This window comes from Sus scrofa, chromosome 7, assembly GCF_054392235.1.
Source record: "Sus scrofa isolate SSC_HxYL_T2T_F1_AM1 chromosome 7, Sscrofa_HxYL_maternal_Yorkshire_Landrace_v2.0, whole genome shotgun sequence".
Taxonomy (NCBI): domain Eukaryota; kingdom Metazoa; phylum Chordata; class Mammalia; order Artiodactyla; family Suidae; genus Sus; species Sus scrofa.
In genome coordinates this window covers 65038013-65056088 of record NC_139389.1, presented here as the reverse complement: position 1 = coordinate 65056088, position 18076 = coordinate 65038013, and the positions used below count along the sequence as shown (strand labels likewise).

Sequence of the window (18076 nt, the reverse complement as noted above, 5' to 3'; positions counted from 1 at the left end):
AACTTTTATATTCTCACAGTAGACCCAGGATAATAATTTTAAATACTAAATGGAATGCAGTATGTGGAGGATAAATAGTTTGAGCTACAAAGGGTATGAGTTAGGGTATGTATTTATTACTATTTAAAGTTAAAATCTAACATTTCCCTAATCAGTGGTCAGTGATGTTGAGCGTCTTTTCAAGTGCTTTTTGGACATTTGTATATCTTCTTTGAAGAAGTGGCTATTCAAACCATTCACCCAATTTTTGAATCGGGTTTTTTTGTTTTTGAATTTAGTAGTTTAAAAAGAAAATGTTCTGGAGTTCCTGTTGTGGCACAGTGGAAATGAATCTGACTAAGGAACCATGAGGTTGCAGGTTCAATCCCTGACTTCGCTCAGTGGGTTAAGGATCCCGAGTTGCTGTGAGCTGTTGCTGTGTAGGTTGCAGATGCGGCTCAGATCTGATGTAGCTGTGGCTGTGGCATAGGCCCGCAGTTGTAGCTCCAATTGGACCCCTAGCCTGGGAACCTCCATATGCTGCAGGTGCAGCCCTAAAGAGAAAAAAAAAAAAAAGTTCTGTATATTAATCCTTTATCAGATGCATGATTTGCAAATATTTTCTCCCACTTTCTGGGTTGCGTTTTATTCTGTTGATAATGCCTTTAGAGCCACAAAACTTTTTAATTCTAAGTCTAATGTTTAATCTTTGATCTATTTTGAGTTAGTTTTTGTATAAGTTAACTATGTGGTCAGACTGTTAGATGAACTTTAAAAAAGTTTAAGTCCTTATGTTTGCCGCAAAGGTAAGGGGCCAATTTCATTCTTTGGTATGTGGCTATCCAGTTTTCTCAACACAATTTGTTGAAGAGGTTATCCTTTCCTCATTTAATGATCTTAACACCCTTGTCAAAAATCCTTTGACCATATATATGAGTTTATTCCTGGGCTCCCTCTTCTATTCCATTGGGGTCCCTTGAAAGTCCATGTGAATTTTAGGATGAGTTTTTCAACTTCTGCAAGTCATTGGAAGGACAGTTTTATGGATATAGGATTATTGGCTGACAGTTTTTTTTTTTTTCTTTTAGCCATTTGAATATATCAACTTACTACCTTCTGGCCTCCAAAGTTTCTGTTGTAAAATCTGCTAATAATCTTAAGCACCCCTTGTATGTAACAAATCACTTCTCTCCCCCTTTTTTCAAGATTGTCTTTCTATCTTTAGCTTTTGAAAGTTTGATTATAATCTGTTTCATTGTGGGTCTCTCTCTTTTTAAGGTTTTTATTTTTTTTATTATAATTGCTTTACAATGTTCCGTCAATTTCTTCTTACAGCAAAGTGACCCACACATACACATTTTCTTTTTCTCACATTATCCTCCATCATGTTCCATCACAAATGATTAGATACAGTTCCCTGTGCTGTACAGCAGAATCTCATTCCTTATCCATTCCAAATGCATCTACTAACCCCAAACTCCCAGTCCATCCCATTCCCTCCCCCTCCCCCTTGGCTACCGCAAGTCTCTTCTCCAGGTCCATGAGTTTGTTTCTTTTCTGTGGAAAGGTTCATTTGTGTCATATATTAGATTCCAGATACAAGTGATATCATATGGTATTTGTCTTTCTCTTTCTGACTTAACTTCACTTAGTATGAGTGTCCAGTTCCCATCCATGTTGCTGCAAATGGCATTATTTTGTTCTTTCTTATGGCTGAGTAGTAGTAAATTATGTATATATATACCAATGTGAGTTTCTTTGAATTTATCTTACTTGAAGTTTGTTGAGCTGCCTAGATGTTTCTATTCATATCTTCAATCAAATTTGAGAAGTTTTCAGTTATTATTTACTTAAATACCCTCTCTGCCCTTTTCTCTCTCTACTCCTTCTGGGACTCCCACCATAGGTATTTTGGTCCTCTTGATGGTAGTCCGCAGGTCCCTTAGGCTATTTCACTTTTCTTAAATCTTTCTTCTTTCCATTCTTCAAACTTGATAATTTCCATTGTCCTATCTTCAAGTTTGCAGACTCTTTCTCCTGCCTGATCAAATCTACCTTTGGATGGCTCTCTGAATTTTTCATTTCAGTTTTGGTACTTTTTCAGCTCCTGTTTAGTTTCTTTTTATTTTTTCTTGTTGTTGGCTTTTTCCATTTTTTTCATACATTATTTTCTTAACTTCATCTTCATTTATCTTTAAGGCAGTTGTTTTAAAGTCTTTGGTTAGGAATTCCTGCTATGGCACAGTGGTTTCAGAATCTGACTGCAGTGACTCAGGTTGCTGCAGAGGTGTGGACTCAGTCCCCAGCCAGGCACAGTAGGTTAAAAGATCCAGTGTTGCCGCAGCTGTGATGTAGGTTACAGCTGTGCTTGGATTTAATCCCTGGCCCGGGAACTTGCGTTTGCCATGGATGTGACCATAATTTTTTTTTTTTTTTTTAATTAGAAAGTCTTTGGTAGATCTGTCATTAGTGTCTTTTTCAGGAGCAGTTTTTTGTTGATTTTTTTTTTTTTTTTCCTTTGAGTGGGCCATACTTTTCTGTTTCTTTGTATGCTTTGAGATTTTTGTTGTTGTTGAAAACTGGACATTTGAATCTAATAATGTGGTATCTCTGGAAATCAGATTCTCTTCTTCCCCAGGGTTTTCTAGGTTTTTGTTAGTATCTTTGTTTATTATTTCCAGGGTTTTTTTGTTTTGTTTTGTTTTGTTTTTCTTTTTTCTTCTTGCATCAGTGTAGGCTGTCTGTGTGCCAAGGATTAACCTGAAGTATAAATGTAAGGTTTTCTTGCATCTTTTCAGAACCTGTGCCTTTCTCTGGACATGGTTGTTCACTTTGTAGTTTTCTCCATATATGCATTTACTTTTTTTCTTTTTTTTTCTTTTTTTTTTTTTTTTGACTCAGACTCTTTATTTATAAGGACTTTCCCCAACACAGGAAGAAAGAACACACAGAATGTCTTCCCAGGGAGCTCATTCCTCATCTTCAACTATTCTTAGTTTAAGGGATGTGGAAAAAGGTCCAACAGAGAAGTAGGGCATAAGTTTTCCTTGAAAAATGGCACTGAATGTATATAAATGCAATCTATCGTACAAGTTGTAAAAAGAAACTTCTCCCAACTCATAGTCCAGAAAAACACCAATGTGACAGGAGGTGGCTGAAATCCCTGTGTCAGGTGTAGTTGCCCAGACCTGAATTTGCCAGCAGCCATTGTCTGGCAGTGGTGGTATAGGAGCATTTCTGAAGAAAGATTCTTTACACACACCTAAGGACCACTCACCCAGGCCTCTTCCTTCAACCTGCCAAAAATGCCTCCCAGCATCAAATCCCTCAGAACCCAAGACAGCTGGATTATATGCATTTACTTTTGAATGTCCTAGTCTTTAGTGTATGACTTCTGGAGGGAGAAAAAAAGAGAAAAATGAAGTGTATTGATCCTTTAAATCCCCAGAAATAACTTTGAATGCTGGGGGAAGGGAATGAACAACGGTCGAGGTACAAAAGCAGTAGCCACCCTCCTCTTTGTCTGCACTTTCGTGATCAGAAGCAGCATTCCATGATCAAAGCACGTATTCGCCAGTACTTGGAGGACAGGGTCTTTTTTGCCCACTCTGGCTCCTGTAGACTGTGTGCAGGTTGCTCTAGGAGTATAGCTACCTGCCACCAGGGCTGGGAGTAGAGGATGGGAGCAGGTGTTTTGCTAAGAGCTGCAGTTTACCATGCACATCTTCCCCCTGGAAGTTGCAAACTTTTAATAGATTATAACATTCCAGAATGGTTACATTAGAAAGATTCTGCCAGTTCATTTGTGTAGGTGGGCCAGCAGATTACCCCGGCTTCCTACTTGACTGTCTTCCCAGATCCTCTTTTCTGATGTGTTACTTATGTAGAACATTTTTTTCACAAGTCAAAAAAGTAATTTTAAAAAAATAATTTAGGAGTTCCTGTTGTGGCTCATTGGGTTAGGAGCCTGACATGGTGTCTGTGAGGATGTTTGTTCGATCCTTGGCCTTCCTTGCTCAGTGAGTTGGGGATCCAGCATTGCCACAAGCGTGCCTTGGGTTGCAGATGCAGCTCGGATCCCACATTGCTGTAGCTGTGGTGTAGGCCGGCACCTGTAGCTCCTATTCACCCCCTAGCCTAGGAACTGCCATATATCACAGGTATAGCCCGAAAAAGAAAAAAAAGATTTAAAATCTTTTTTAATGCTTCAGTGGGCTAGTGGTGGGCATGGATGTTAATTTTGTTATGTCCCAACCTAAAAATTTCTAAATTTGCAGTATTGGCGCAAATGAATCAAACTGATCTTACTTGGTAGATATTTTTAAGGATATAAATTTGTTGTTAGGAAAGTTAAAATAGAACCATTGATCTGTGTGGTATGTTTTCTTAATAAAGGCCAAACTCTGTTTTTGTTTCACAGACAATTGTGGCTATTAACAAAGATCCAGAAGCTCCAATTTTTCAAGTGGCAGATTATGGAATAGTCGCAGATTTATTCAAGGTAAGCTGGAGCCTTGAGAGTGACGGCTGTCATCTAGATTGTCATCTAAGAACATCCAGGAGCTGGTTAGGGAGGAAGCTGTTATGGGAAAACATGTATTTGTGTGTCCGTATGTGTATATAATGCAGTTTTTAACTACTTAGAGTGAAGCATTTTTCTGCTTAGTATATTATGTTTACATGGAGCAATATAACTTTCCCTTTAAGAAGTCCATATTGTCTTTCAAACATTCACATAGCTCTTGGTATCTCACATGTGAAGTTAGTATGCATTGTGAGACAGCTCAAGTAATTATAACCTAGAATCATACTTACTGGGTACCTTAAAGAAGTTCACATCATAACCCCTCATTCAGAGGTTTACCAGTGATGCTATAGCTTTCCATGGAATGAGTGTACACTCAGGTTCACTCTGTCTGACTCAACAAATATGCTCTGCTTGTTGTGTTTGAGAATTATTTAAAGGCCTTCCTAACAGTGACAAGTATAGGGAAGAGCACATTTCCCACTCCTCAAACCTTCATTTTTTGCGTTTTTTCCACCCTCCTACCACCCCTGTATTTGCACTCCCCATGAAAGAAATTACCTTAGTGGTACTGTTAGGCCTCTGATATTCATTTGGCCACATTTAAAGGTCATAGCTCATGCATAGCCTGGCCTCTTTTTGTCCCTCAGGACCTGTCTACAAGCTTCTAGGTTACCTTATGTGGAGATCACGCATGTAGGGAATTGGGGCTTTGAAAATAACATCCAACCTGGGGTTTACTGTAGTGAGGAACTGGGCCTTAATAAAGAGGCCATAGCCTGAGAACAGAGTCAGCAGTGGTTTCCTCAGCAAGAGGATTGACCCATTACCATGGCTTCACCAGCACCACGTAGGTCCAGATAAACGATCTGTAGATCTGGAGAGCACATCTGTACTTTGAATTATATGTTCATGCTCAGTGAAGGATGAGCTCTTCAGATGCTCAGTAATTACTCAGTGTAGTGGCCCAGACTGCATGCAGAGACTAGAATGGGACTGTTGCCCTGGGTCAGCATAAACCATCTTTCCCCTCAGGACCTCCCCTCCCCCGCCCCCGCCCCCTGCCAAAGTGCCTGCATCTTGCATAGGAAGAATGGTGCCCATCTTCTGTGATCCTAGGGTTCTGAGTCTGAAATGTAGGGTTTAGGTGGGTTAGCTTCTCCCATGACCTGGCCGAGCTATGTAAGAACAAACAGTAGTGGTGGCCATTTGACCACTAATATATCCTAGTGAGAGGAAAAGATAGTATGAAAAAGAATTTTTTTTTTTGTATTTCTGTATAAGGATATCTTTATTCAAGTAGCATTAATTTAGTTCCAGTGAGATAAAAGTAAAGACCTTTTAATTTACAAAATGAAATTAAGCACTTTCTGAACTCTAACCATGTAAATAATGTTGACGTTTGTGAACATGTCTGTAGTTGCCTTTTATTTTTCCTCAAGAGAATATTTTAATAAGCTTATAAGAAATTTTGTTTATTTTAAGGTATGTTTTTCTGTCTGCTTGTGTACTATGTTTTACTTGTTGAAAAAATGATGTGCTAAACAGTTGGAAATTTGTGATGTTTGTACAGTGGACACTTCCCTTGGGGCAGGCACTCTGAAGCAGTGAGAGATGCAGTGATAGATGCAGTGATAGATGCAAGGGTGTCCCACACAGTGTGCCTCTTGCAATAAGAGCAGCTCCTAGGTGTGACATGAGAGAGAATATATGTCTGGGTTGCGTGGGGGGGCGCGTGCATGCACCCACACTCAATGAGGTATCTTAGTGAGAGTCCTATGACAGTAGAAGTAGAAAGGGATCTGAAAAACCATCCAGTCAGGTGATTTGCAGCCTGAGATTCTCAAGCTATTTTTGGTGTTTTAGGAAGCCCACTTTAAAAAAAAATGTATTTTTTATTGAGATAACATTGGTTTATAGCATTATGTTTCATGTGTACAACATATTTCTACTTCTATACACAGTGTGCTCACCACCAAAAATTTAGTTTCCACCTCTCGCCATACAGTCGATCCCCTTTACCCATTCATTGCACCGTTTCCCTGTGGCAACCACTACTCTGCCCTCTGATTCTACATGTTTGTTTTTCTTTGGTGTGTTCATTTACTTTGTTTTTGGGGGGACTTTTGTTTTTTTATGTTCCACATTTGAGTGAAATCATCTTTTTCCTTCTGATTTAGTTCACTTAGCATAATACCATCAAGGTTTGTCTGTCCATGTTGTCATACATGGCAAGATTTCATCTTTTTTTAAAATGGCTGAATAATATTCCGTTGCATATAATAATACATGTACCTCCACACTCGCCCACACACCCACCCCACCACATTTTCTTTATCCATTCATCCATTGATGGCCACTTAAGTTCTTGGCTGTTGTAAATATGCCACCATGAACCTAGGGGTCCCCATATATCATTTGCAAGTTAGTGTTTTCATATTCTTTGGATAAATACCCAGGAGTGGGATAGCTGGTTCCTGTGGTAGTTCTACTGTTAATTTTTTGAGGAATCTCTATACTGTTTTCTGTAGTGACTGTGCCAATATACATTCCCACCAACAGTGCATAGGGTTCCTTTTTCTCTGCATCCTCACCAACACTTACTTTTTCTTGCCTTTTGATAATAGCCCTTCTAACAGAAGTAAAGTGATACCTCATTGTGGTTTTGATTTGCAAGTGCCTAGTAATTAGTAATGTCAGCCATCTTTTCATTCCTGTTGGCCATCTGTATGTCCTCTTTGGAAAAATGTTTTGCTCCTCTGCCCATTTTTTAGTCAAGATGTTGGCTTTTGTTATTGAGGTGTATTTAGTTCTTTGTATATTTTAGATACTCAATGCTTTTTGGCTATATGATTTACAGATATCTTTTCCTATTTGGTCAGTTGTCTTTTCGTTTTGTTGCTGATTTCCTTTGCCATGCAGAAACTTCTTAGTTTACCATTTGTTTATTTTTGCCTGAGGAGACATTCAGAAAGGTTTTACTAACGTTAATGTCAGAGGGCATATTGCCTGAGTTTCCTTCTAAGAGTTCTATGATTTCAGATCTTACATTCAAGTCTTTGATCCTTTTTTAATTGATTTTTCAATGTGGTGTAATCTAGTTTCATTTTTGCCTCTGGCTGTCCAGTTTTCTCAACACCATCTATTAAAGAGATATCCTTTCTGTATTGTACGGTCTTTGCTGTTTCATCGTAAATTACTTTTCCCTATATGTGTAGGTTTATTTCTGGGATTTTTATTCTCTCCCATCAATCTGTATATCTGTTTTTCTGCCAATACCATGCTGATTTGATCACTGTGGCTTTGTAATATAGTTTGAAATCAGTGAATATGATGCCTCCAGCTTTGTTCTTTTTTCTCCTGCTTTGGCTTTTTGTGGTTTTGTTTGTTTGTTTGTTTGTTTGTCTGCTTTTTGTTTTGTTTTGTTTTTTTGATGTTTCCATGTAAATTTTAGAATTTTTTTTGGAGTTCCCATTGTGGCTGAGCAAGTTACAAACCCGACTAGTATCCATGAGGATGGAGGTTCAATCCCTGGCTTTGCTCAGTGGGTTAAGGATCCAGCATTGCCATGAGCTGTGGTGTAGGACATAGATGTGGCTTGGATCCTGCATTTCTATGGCTGAGGCCTAGGCCCACAGCTGAAGCTCTAATTTGACCCCTAGCCTGGGAACTTCCATATGCTACAGGTGAAGCCCTAAAAAGAAAGAAGTAAAAGGGAGTTCCTATCATGTCTCAGCAGAAACAAATCTGACTAGTATCCATGAGGACGCAGGTTCAATACCTGGCTTTGCTCAGTGAGTTAAGGATCTGGTGTTGCCATGAACTGTGCTGTAGGTCACAGACATGGCTCAGATCTGGCATTGCTGTGGCTGTGGTGTAGGCCGGCAGCTACATCTCCAATTCAACCTCTAGCCTGGAAACCTTCATATTCTATGGGTGCAGCCATAAAAAAACCAAAAGAGGGGGTATTTTTTTTCTATTTCTGTGAAAAATATCTTTGGGATTTTGGTAGGGATTCCATTGAATCTGTAGATGCTCTTGGTCAGTATCATCATTTTAACAGTTCCTCCAATGTGTGGGCATGGTTTATCTTTTCATTTATTTATATCTTCAGTTTATTTCAACAGGAATCTTTGTTTTCAATCTACAGGTCTTTCACCTCCTTGGTTAAATATATTCCTGGGCATTTTATTCTTTTTGTTGTGATTGTAAACAGGATTTTTTTTTTTGGTCTTTTTAGGGCCGCACCTGCAGCATATGGAGGTTCCCAGGCTAGGAGGCTAATTGGAGCTGTAGCTGCCGACCTACACCACAGCCACAGCAATGTGGGATCCGAGCTGCGTCTGTGACCTAAACCACAGCTCACAGCAACGCCAGATCCTTAACCCACTAACTGAAGCCAGAGATCGATCCCTCAACCTCATGGTTTCTAGTCAGGTTCATCAACCACTGAGCCACGATAGGAACTCCCACACTGTGTGTTTTTTTCATGATTTAGTCTTGAAAGATTTATGATTCTAAGAATTGGTCCATTTCTTAGTTGTCCAATTTGTTGACATATAGCTGTTTAATATTCTCTTATAAACCTTTGTATTTCTGTGGTACTCATTGTTTCTCTTCTTTTGTTTGATTTTATCAGCACCGTCTCTTTTTTTTGGTGAATCTAGCCAAAAATTTGTCAGTTTTGTTTATATTGTCAAAGAACGAACACTTTGTTTCATTGATCTTCTCTGTCATCTTTTTAGTCTCTATTTTGTTTATTTCCCCTCTGATCTTTATTATTTTCTTCCTTCTCCTGACTTTGGGCTTTGCTTGTTCTTCCTTTCCTGGTTCCTTTAGGTGTAAGATTAGATTGTTTGAGGTTTTTCTAATTTCTTGAAAGAGGCCTATGGTGCCATAAGCTTCCCTCTCAGTACTGTTTTTGCTGCCTCTCATAGATTTTAGTATGTCATCTTTTCATTTTATTTCTCTTTTTGATTTCTTCATTGATGCAATAATTGTTCAGTAGTATGTTGTTCATTCTCCACATTTTTATGATTTTTTTTTTCCAGCTCATTTTTTTTCTTTTTACAGCCACACTCGTAGCATATGGATGTTCCCAGGCTAGGGGTCGAATTGGAGCTGTAGCTTCCAGCCTCTGCCACCACCACAGCAATTCGGAATCTGAGCTGCATCTGAGACCTACACCACAGCTCATGGCAATGCTGGATCCATAACACACTGAACGAGGTCAGGGATCGAACCCATGTCATCAGGGATTCTAGTCGGGTTCCTTACCCCTGAGCCACGATAGGAACGTTTTCCAACTTTATTCTTATAATCAATTTCTAGATTCATACCATTATGATCAGAAAAGATGCTTGATAGGATTTCAGTGTTCTTAAATCTGTTGATTTTTTTTGTGTGTGTCCCAACATAGGTCTGTCTTTAGAAAGTTATGTGTGCACTTGAGAAGAAGGTGTATTCTGCATTTGGATGGAATGTTCTGTACATTGTTCTATATCAAATCTGTTCCAATGTTTCATTTAAGGCTGCTCTTTCCTTATTGACTTTCTGTTTGAATTGGTTGGTGGATGTAAGTGGGGCCCCCTGCTGTTACTGTGTTGGTGTCAGTTTCTCACTGCAGGTCTGTTAATAGTTATTTTATGTATTTTGATGCTCCTGTTGTAGGTCCATATATGTTAATAAGTTCTGTCTTCTTATGAATTGTCGCTTTATCATTACATACTATCCGTTTTTGTCTCTTGTCACCTTTTTAGTATTGAAGGCTTTTTGATGGAAATGAATGTGGCTACACCCACTGTGGGCTGCCATTTGCTAAGATTATCATCGTCCATTCCTTAAGTCCACATTTGACTATAGAGAGACTGTTGAGATGAAGGCATAATGTTTATTTGCCTTTAGCTAGAAGTAAATTAAGGTAGTGACTATCTCATGCTGCTCAGAAGTTCTGAAGCACAGTCTTTGAACATTGTGAGAGAAGTTAATCAGTCCTTCAAAATGCAGTCTGGGAAAAAAACTAGTTAAGTACACACTAAAAATTCTACTTGAGTTGCAGCCTCCCATTTATTACTGTATGAGGAACCCCTCCAAAGTGTGTTTTCTCAAGTTGTCTGTGTCCCAGAGATAAATGACGGGGGAGGTTACTCAGCAAGTTATTGGCACAACTAAGCCAGGCTGCTGATTCTGTTCTTTTTCTCATCACTCTGCCTTTCCAGCTCATCGGGTACTGGGTGGTTCTCCACTACTCCTGTACCCTAGATAAGTTGCAGTAAATGGGACCACATCTTTTCCAAACTCTAGCAGAACTAGACAGAAATCAAATTGTTTTCTCAGTTGAAATCAGAATAAGTGTAACCCAGGTGAATATTATAGTAATTCTGACAGAAGAGCAGACAAGGGGGTTTAGTGAATATACTCATTAGATCCACCTTCCATCTTTAAATGCTGAATATTTAAAGGTATAATAATATTTAAAAATATGATTGCACAAATTATAAATTTAAAAAAAAAATTTTTTAGGGCTGCATATACTGCATGTGCAACATATGGAAGTTCCCAGGCTAGGGGTCCAATCAGAGCTATAGCTTCCAGCCTACACCACAGCCACAGCAACATCAGATCAGAGCTGCGTCTGCGACCTACACCACAGCTCACAGCAATGCCAGATCCTTAACCCACTTAGTCCATGGATCAAATCCACAACCTCATGGTTCCTAGTTGGATTGTTTGCCCTGCGCCATGGCGGGAACTCCTATAAGTGAAAATTAATTAGCATCATCTATTTGGGATTACAATTTTAAAATAACATCATAAGTCAAATATAGCTGTGTTAAAAAGGGCTTTTTTCAGACCAAATTTTTGTTTAAAAGTTTAAAATTTCAAGTTGTATCAGAAATAACAAGTATATACAGCTATTAGACTAATAATACTTTAAGGCTTATTGTACTCATCAAATCTCAATGTCTGGAGTAAAAATGTATATGCATAACATTTTCTTTTTTTTTTCTTTTTCTTTTTTTTTTTTTTTTTATCTTTTTGTCTTTTTAGGGCGGCACCTGCAGCATGTGGAAGTTCCCAGCTAGGGGTCAAATCGGAGCTGTAGCCGCCAACCTACACCATGGCTCATGGCAACGCCAGATCCTTAATCCACTGAGCAAAGCCAGGGATCAAGCAAGCCCACGTCCTCTTGGATGCCGGTTAGATTCGTTAACTGCTAAGCCACGATGGGAATTCGACATTTTATTTTCTCTTAGTCATCCTTTCACTTTGTCTTTTAACAGTCATATGAGTTAGGACAAGATTGTTTTTTTTTTTTCTTTATATGACAATAAGGTACAGTAATTAAGAACTTCATTTCATATTCTTCATATTCTGTCTTGGACACATACTAGTTATCTTAGCCAAGTTATATAATCTCTCTGAATGTAAGCTTTCCCATAAGTAATATAAATATTACACTATCTTGTAATGAGAATTAAATGAGATTATACTGCACCTAGTATAGTCTGTGTTAAATATTAGCCTACCTGTTTTTATTTCTTTCCATGCAGCTACATGGTGGGAGCCTAATCAGTGGTAAATATCATAATCAGAATGAGAGTGACAGGGCGGAGGTCACCACTTCACTGGTAGTTTTTGGTTTTTTTTTTTTAATATAATAGCTCTACTGAAATAAAATTCACATACCATAAAATTTACCCCTTCAGTGGTTTTGAGTGTGTTCACAGACTTATGTAACCATCACTGCTGTCTAATTCTGGAACATTTTCATCACACTGAGAAACCCCCTACTCATTGGCAGTCAGTCACTCCTCTTCATACCCTATCCGGCCTCTGGCAATAACTAATCTACTTGTGTCTCTGTAGAATTGCCAGTCCTGGATATTTTCTACAAATAGAATCATGTTATAAATGGTCTTTTGTGGCTGTTTTTTTAGCATAATGTTTTGAAATTTCATCCATGTTTTAACATACATGTATCACCACTTTATGCCTTTTTTTTTTTTTTCTTTTTTTCTTTTTCAGCCACACCTGTGGCATGTGGTGTTCCTGGGCCAGGAATTGAATCTGAGCCATAGCTGTGACCTATGCTGCAGTTGCAGCAATGCCAGATCCTTTAACTCACAGTACTGGGCTGGGATGGAACCAGCACCTCCACAGAGACAACCTAGATCATTAACTCACTGTGCCACAGTGGGAATTCTTTGTCATTTTTATTTACTTTTTTATTTGTTTACTTTTTTGTTGTTGTTTTTGTTTTTTATTGTCTTTTTTGCCATTTCTTGGACCCCTCCCACAGTATATGGAGGTTCCCAGGCTAGGGGTCAAATCGGAGCTGTAGCCACTGGCCTACACCAGAGCCACAGCAGCTCAGGATCCGAGCCGCGTCTTCGACCTACACCACAGCTCACGGTAACACCAGATCCTTAACCCACTGAGCAAGGCCAAGGATCGAACCCTCAACCTCATGGTTCCTGGTTGGATTGTTAACCACTGAGCCACGACGGGAACTCCTATTTTTTTACTTTTTATCTTTTCGTTGCCAAATAATATCCGTTGTATGAATATGCCATTTTCTGTACTCATCAGTTGATGGACATTTGAATCGTTTCCATTTTTTGGCTGTTATAAATAATGCTCCTATGAGCATTCATGAGTAAATTCTTGTGAACTGTTTCATTGTGTTTAGATATATATCTAGGAATGGAATCACTGGTTCACTTTATAACTCTGTGTTTAACAATTTGAAGAACTATCAGTCTGTTTTACAAAGTGGCTACACCATTTTATATTCCTATCAGATAATATACAGGGACCCCAATCTCTCCATACATTCACTAACACTTGTTATTGTCTGCCTTTTATCATAGCCATCCAAATATTTGTGAAGTGGTTTTGATTTGCATTTCCCTGATGACTAATGATTTTGAGTATTTTTCGTGTATGCTTATTGGCCATTTGTATATCTTCTTTAGAGAAATGTTTATCCAAGGGCTTTGTCCACTTTTTTTTTTTTGTCTTTTTTCTTTTTTTTTTTTTTTTTGCTATTTCTTGGGCCGCTCCTGCGGCATATGGAGGTTCCCAGGCTAGGGGTCTAATCGGAGCTGTGGCCGCCAGCCTATGCCAGAGCCACAGCAACGCAGGATCCGAGCCGCGTCTGCAACCTACACCACAGCTCACGGCAACGCCGGATCGTTAACCCACTGAGCAAGGGCAGGGACCGAACCCGCAACCTCATGGTTCCTAGTCAGATTCGTTAACCACTGCGCCACGACGGGAACTCCTGTCCACTTTTTAATTGAGTTGTTTGTCTTTTTGTTGGAATTGTAAGAGTTCTTCATTTATTATGGATGTTACACCTTTACCAGACATAGGGATTTTAAATTTTTAAATATTTTCTCCCATTTTGTAGGTTGTCTTTTCACTTTCTTTCTTTGTCTCTTTCTCTCTCTCTTTTTTTTTTTTGGCCATGCCAATGGTATGTGGAAGTTCCTGGGCCAGTGATTGAACCTGCACCACAGCAGTAACAATACCAGATATTTAACCATTAGGCTACCTGGGAACTCCTCATTTTCTTGATAATGTTCTTTGATGACAAAAGTTTTTAATTTTGATGAAGTCCAATTCGTCTGTTTTTATCTTTTTGTTGCTTATGTCTAAGAATCCATTGTCATGATCCAAGGTCATAATGATTTACCACTATGTCATTTTCTAGGAGTTTTATGGTTTTAGCTCTGTATTAGGGTGTTGATCCATTTCAAATTAATTTCTGTATAAGGTGTTAGGTGAGGGCCCAACATCATTCCTTTGCATGTGGATGTCCAGTTATCTCTGTTGGACAGGCTCTTCTGTTCCCATTGATTAGATTTGGCATACCTCCTGTCTTTTTAAACCTTTTCTGCCTTTCCCTAGCATAGTTATTCACTAGAGTTATTCTAATCTCTTTATTATTTCTGGAATCTGAAGTGTTTATCTCTGTCTGCCTCTTTATTTTTTTTCCCAGAATCTTTTTCTTCTCCTTGTCGATGTTCCAGTTTTTCCTCATCTGTACCAATCTCACTTTCCTTAGAACTCCTGAATTTGGAGCAGTTAGTGCTGTGCTTTCCAGCCTCTTACATTACAGTATATGAGCACATTTCTGCTTGGGTGGTTCATAGGCCTCTGTCTGTTCCTGCCAATAGCAGGTGGAACTCCTTGTGGCTGGGACTCAGGCCTGAACTTCTTTATCTCCCATAGTGCTTACCCTGAGGAAATACTAAGTCAGTGAGTAAAACATAGTTGTACTTTGAGTTATATCAGTAGATAGTCTTATTTTAAACATGAGCTCACTCTCATTTGATCTTACTGAATAGGAACTGCCTCTGCATTATCTAAAATAGAACAAAAATAAGAATCCAGCTCTCTGATTGTGCTCAGACTGTCAGAGATGCTCGGTAACCTGAGTTGGCAGGTTCTTTTTCCCAACAAAGGCATTGCGTTGGCATGCTTGGAAAGTCTAAGGTTGATCTAATATAAAGGATATAGAGGATGGAGAGAGAAAGACCCCTTACCCCTTTTTGGGGGAGTGTGGCAGGGGGACATTTTGTAAGGTTCTTTAAAACTGTGTGTTCTAAACCAAATTAATGTTTTATTTAAAAGAAGTTGCACTCTAGCCTATTTTTCCTGAAACACGTAGGTCCCACATGAGGCTCGTTTAGCATGTCATCTGTGTGACTGGCATAAGCTCATGGTCTCTCCACCGAGGGAAGGATGGGAGAAGTGGTGCCAGCACTTAATGCTGCCCCTGAGCTAATGCCTGCTGGCTCCATGGTAAACATGGGCCTTTTAATAGGCTGGAGACAAAGTGACATTCGGAAGAAACAACATGTCGACAATTTCCTTAATAAATTTTGTACGAACACATTATTTCCACCTAATGGAAATGTAGCTCTCTTCAATAATTGAGAGGCTGTATTCATCAGCGGCGAGTTCAACTGGGATCTTTGTGAGCTGGGGCAGTCGACAGCCCCTTGCAAGACTGGGTAATTGATATTTTACACAAGTGGCTCAGCTAGTTTTCAGGTGGGCTCTGTGTGACATTCCCCTGCAGTCCCCCACACAGCTCTCTTCTGTTGTCTGTGCTGTCACAAAGCAGCTCCACGGTGAAAGCTCCAGTTGCAGCCACTGAACTGCTAAGCCTAAGGGTTAGTAATTAATCCTTTTTAAAGTGGGAGCCAGCTCAGTCTGTTTCCCTCACTGTGGTTTCTTACTGTGTCCGTTGACCAGCCACTGCATTAGCACAAGGCCTTGATTTTAATAAAGAGTAATGACAGGTAAAGTTCAGCATGCAGCTCATTTTTATGTGCCAGAAATAGTAACGGTCTGAGGAACAGACAGCTACAGTGTTTGTTAAATGAATGATGAGTGAACGAACAAGCACTGAGAAAACAGGTACTAGAGGAGGTGGACAGAAGTCATGACGAAGCGAGAGACTTCGGTGTGGACTTTGAAGGAAAGGCAGGAATGCAGTGAAGGGAGGAAGACGCCAGGAAACAGGAGGGTAGCAAGTATCCGTGGCTCTCTCTCTGCACAGACAAGAAGAGTCGGACTTCCTGTTTTCTGTATGGTGTCTTTCTGAGGTTTGTGGTTGTGTCAGAAAGGCTCTTAGGCCACGAGTGGGCTTTTGGTCCTGCCAGGCATGTGTTCAAGGTGGTATCTCCCTCCCAATGTTTGTTGTCTCCCATAATGGGAGGAGGGGAGAGAGGGCCACTTGGTGCTTTGGTGGTGATGCGCATTGTTGCTTTTGACACTCTGTACTTCTTAAGGAGCTGTGATCATATCTCACTGAAGACTCAAGTGTCTTAATTACTTTTCTTTTTTTAATTTGCAGGTAGTTCCTGAAATGACTGAGCTATTGAAGAAAAAATGAGTCATGACCATGTCTTAAGAAAGAAAATTATATCCAAGTATTGAGCTGAAAACATAAGAAATTCATGGCTAATATAACAATCATTGGAAAGCATGGAGAGCTGTATTTCATAATTTGATGAAAAATGCTAACGCATGTCAGAATGCTTTTTTATGGGGTTATTATGTTTCTTCTTAATTATCTGTGGTTCCAAACAGTTATTTTTTGGAATTTTCTTATTCTGTAATAAAAATATAATAAACTTTTCCATAGAATTACAATTATTACCAGAAATATGCCTGTCATTGTAAAGGAAGAGAGAAAATTGAAAAAAAAGGGAGTGAAAATTAATTTATTAATTTTTCTTTGCCTGTCCTGTTCATGCGAGGCTCTGTGTTTTAGGCAAAACTATAAACATGAATGTTCCACCAGCCTAATGAACACAATCTAGTCATTGAGAGAGGGGAACTAGATTGTTTAATTTATAGTTAAAAAAGCTTGGTTACAGAGCCTGAACATTATATAAAACATAGTCCATTCTTCAGAAAATCATAGCTCATGTGACAAAAGCAAACTTGACTTAAACCAGAACCTGCTGAATATATTTAGTCGGCTTAAGTTAAATTTTCCATTTCAAGATTTTGTCAGTTTATGGGACTTTGTGCCTGTAAAGGAGAGTGAAGTTGAGAAGGAGGGGCCTCTTATGCTAAGGAGATAGTGTGATGTTATTGTTAAGGTATAAAATCCTGCCCAGAGAAAGCCCTGGCTTTTCTTTTGCCCTCCTGGTGGCATCTTCTGGGCCATCTTAAGTAGTGAGTGTGCAAGTTGGCCGTATGTGTGGTCAGCTCCGGCACTTTCCCTCTGCTGTCCTAGGGCATGGCTGAGGTTGAGAGTGTCCCAAGGGGCGGGAAGCTGGTGTGAGTGCAGGCCCCCAAAACAGAGGCTGCAGAGGCTTTGACCAGGCTTGCAAGAAGCCATGGGTAGGTTTCTTGGGTCCTAAGAAAGGCCAGGAGTTGGCAGGCGAGTTGAATGAAAAGAACTGCTACCCCGAAGCCAATCTGCAAGAGGTATTGTAGTTGACAAGGAAAATGGTAGGGCAGAGATGGGAAGAGACCAGTAATACCTAGGGGAGAGAGCAGGGCCAGCCAGTCTCTCTGTGTGGCCAGCCTGGGACTGACTAACTGAACCTTTTTTGATGTGTCATCATCACTTGCTGTGAAACACTTTGAGAAGTTAGATATCATTGGCATTTTCACCATCTTTTAATGAGGTGAGAGGCGCAGCAAAGCGATGCTGTGTTAGAAGCATAGAATCCTAGAGGGCAGAACTGAGCAACCGTCCAGTTCAGTCCTCTTATCCAGATGGGGACGGTGAGGCCCAGGGAGGTAAAGGAAGAAAAGGACTTGTCCAAGGCCACGTGGTTTGAGTCGCCCTCTCCAAGGTAATTCCTGTGTCTTCTGTATCTCGTTGCTGTCTTTGGGGCTCTTCCCTTGTTCTCAGGGCTTCTCCACTTCCTCCATATCCTGATTGGACACTAACTGGGGGACAGGTGAGACTGCAAAGGTGGTGGCTGCAGAGGTTCCCCCAGTATCTATAGGGTATGCTGGCTGAAGGAGGCCCATCAGGTGGTACTTTTTTTTTTTTGTCTTTTTAGGGCTGCACCCGCAGCATGTGGAATATCC

At 39.8% G+C, this 18076-nt stretch overlaps 1 protein-coding gene across 1 annotated transcript in view; it reads left to right on the top strand.

The window, feature by feature from the left end:
- Positions 1-16688, top strand: part of ETFA (electron transfer flavoprotein subunit alpha) — an 89748-nt gene extending 73060 nt beyond the window's left edge. Inside the window, 2 exon segments of the mRNA NM_001244403.1 lie at positions 4400-4480; positions 16377-16688. Of these exon segments, the coding sequence (NP_001231332.1) occupies positions 4400-4480; positions 16377-16415 (120 nt within the window). The 3' untranslated portion in view covers positions 16416-16688.
- Positions 16689-18076: the final 1388 nt, after the last annotated feature.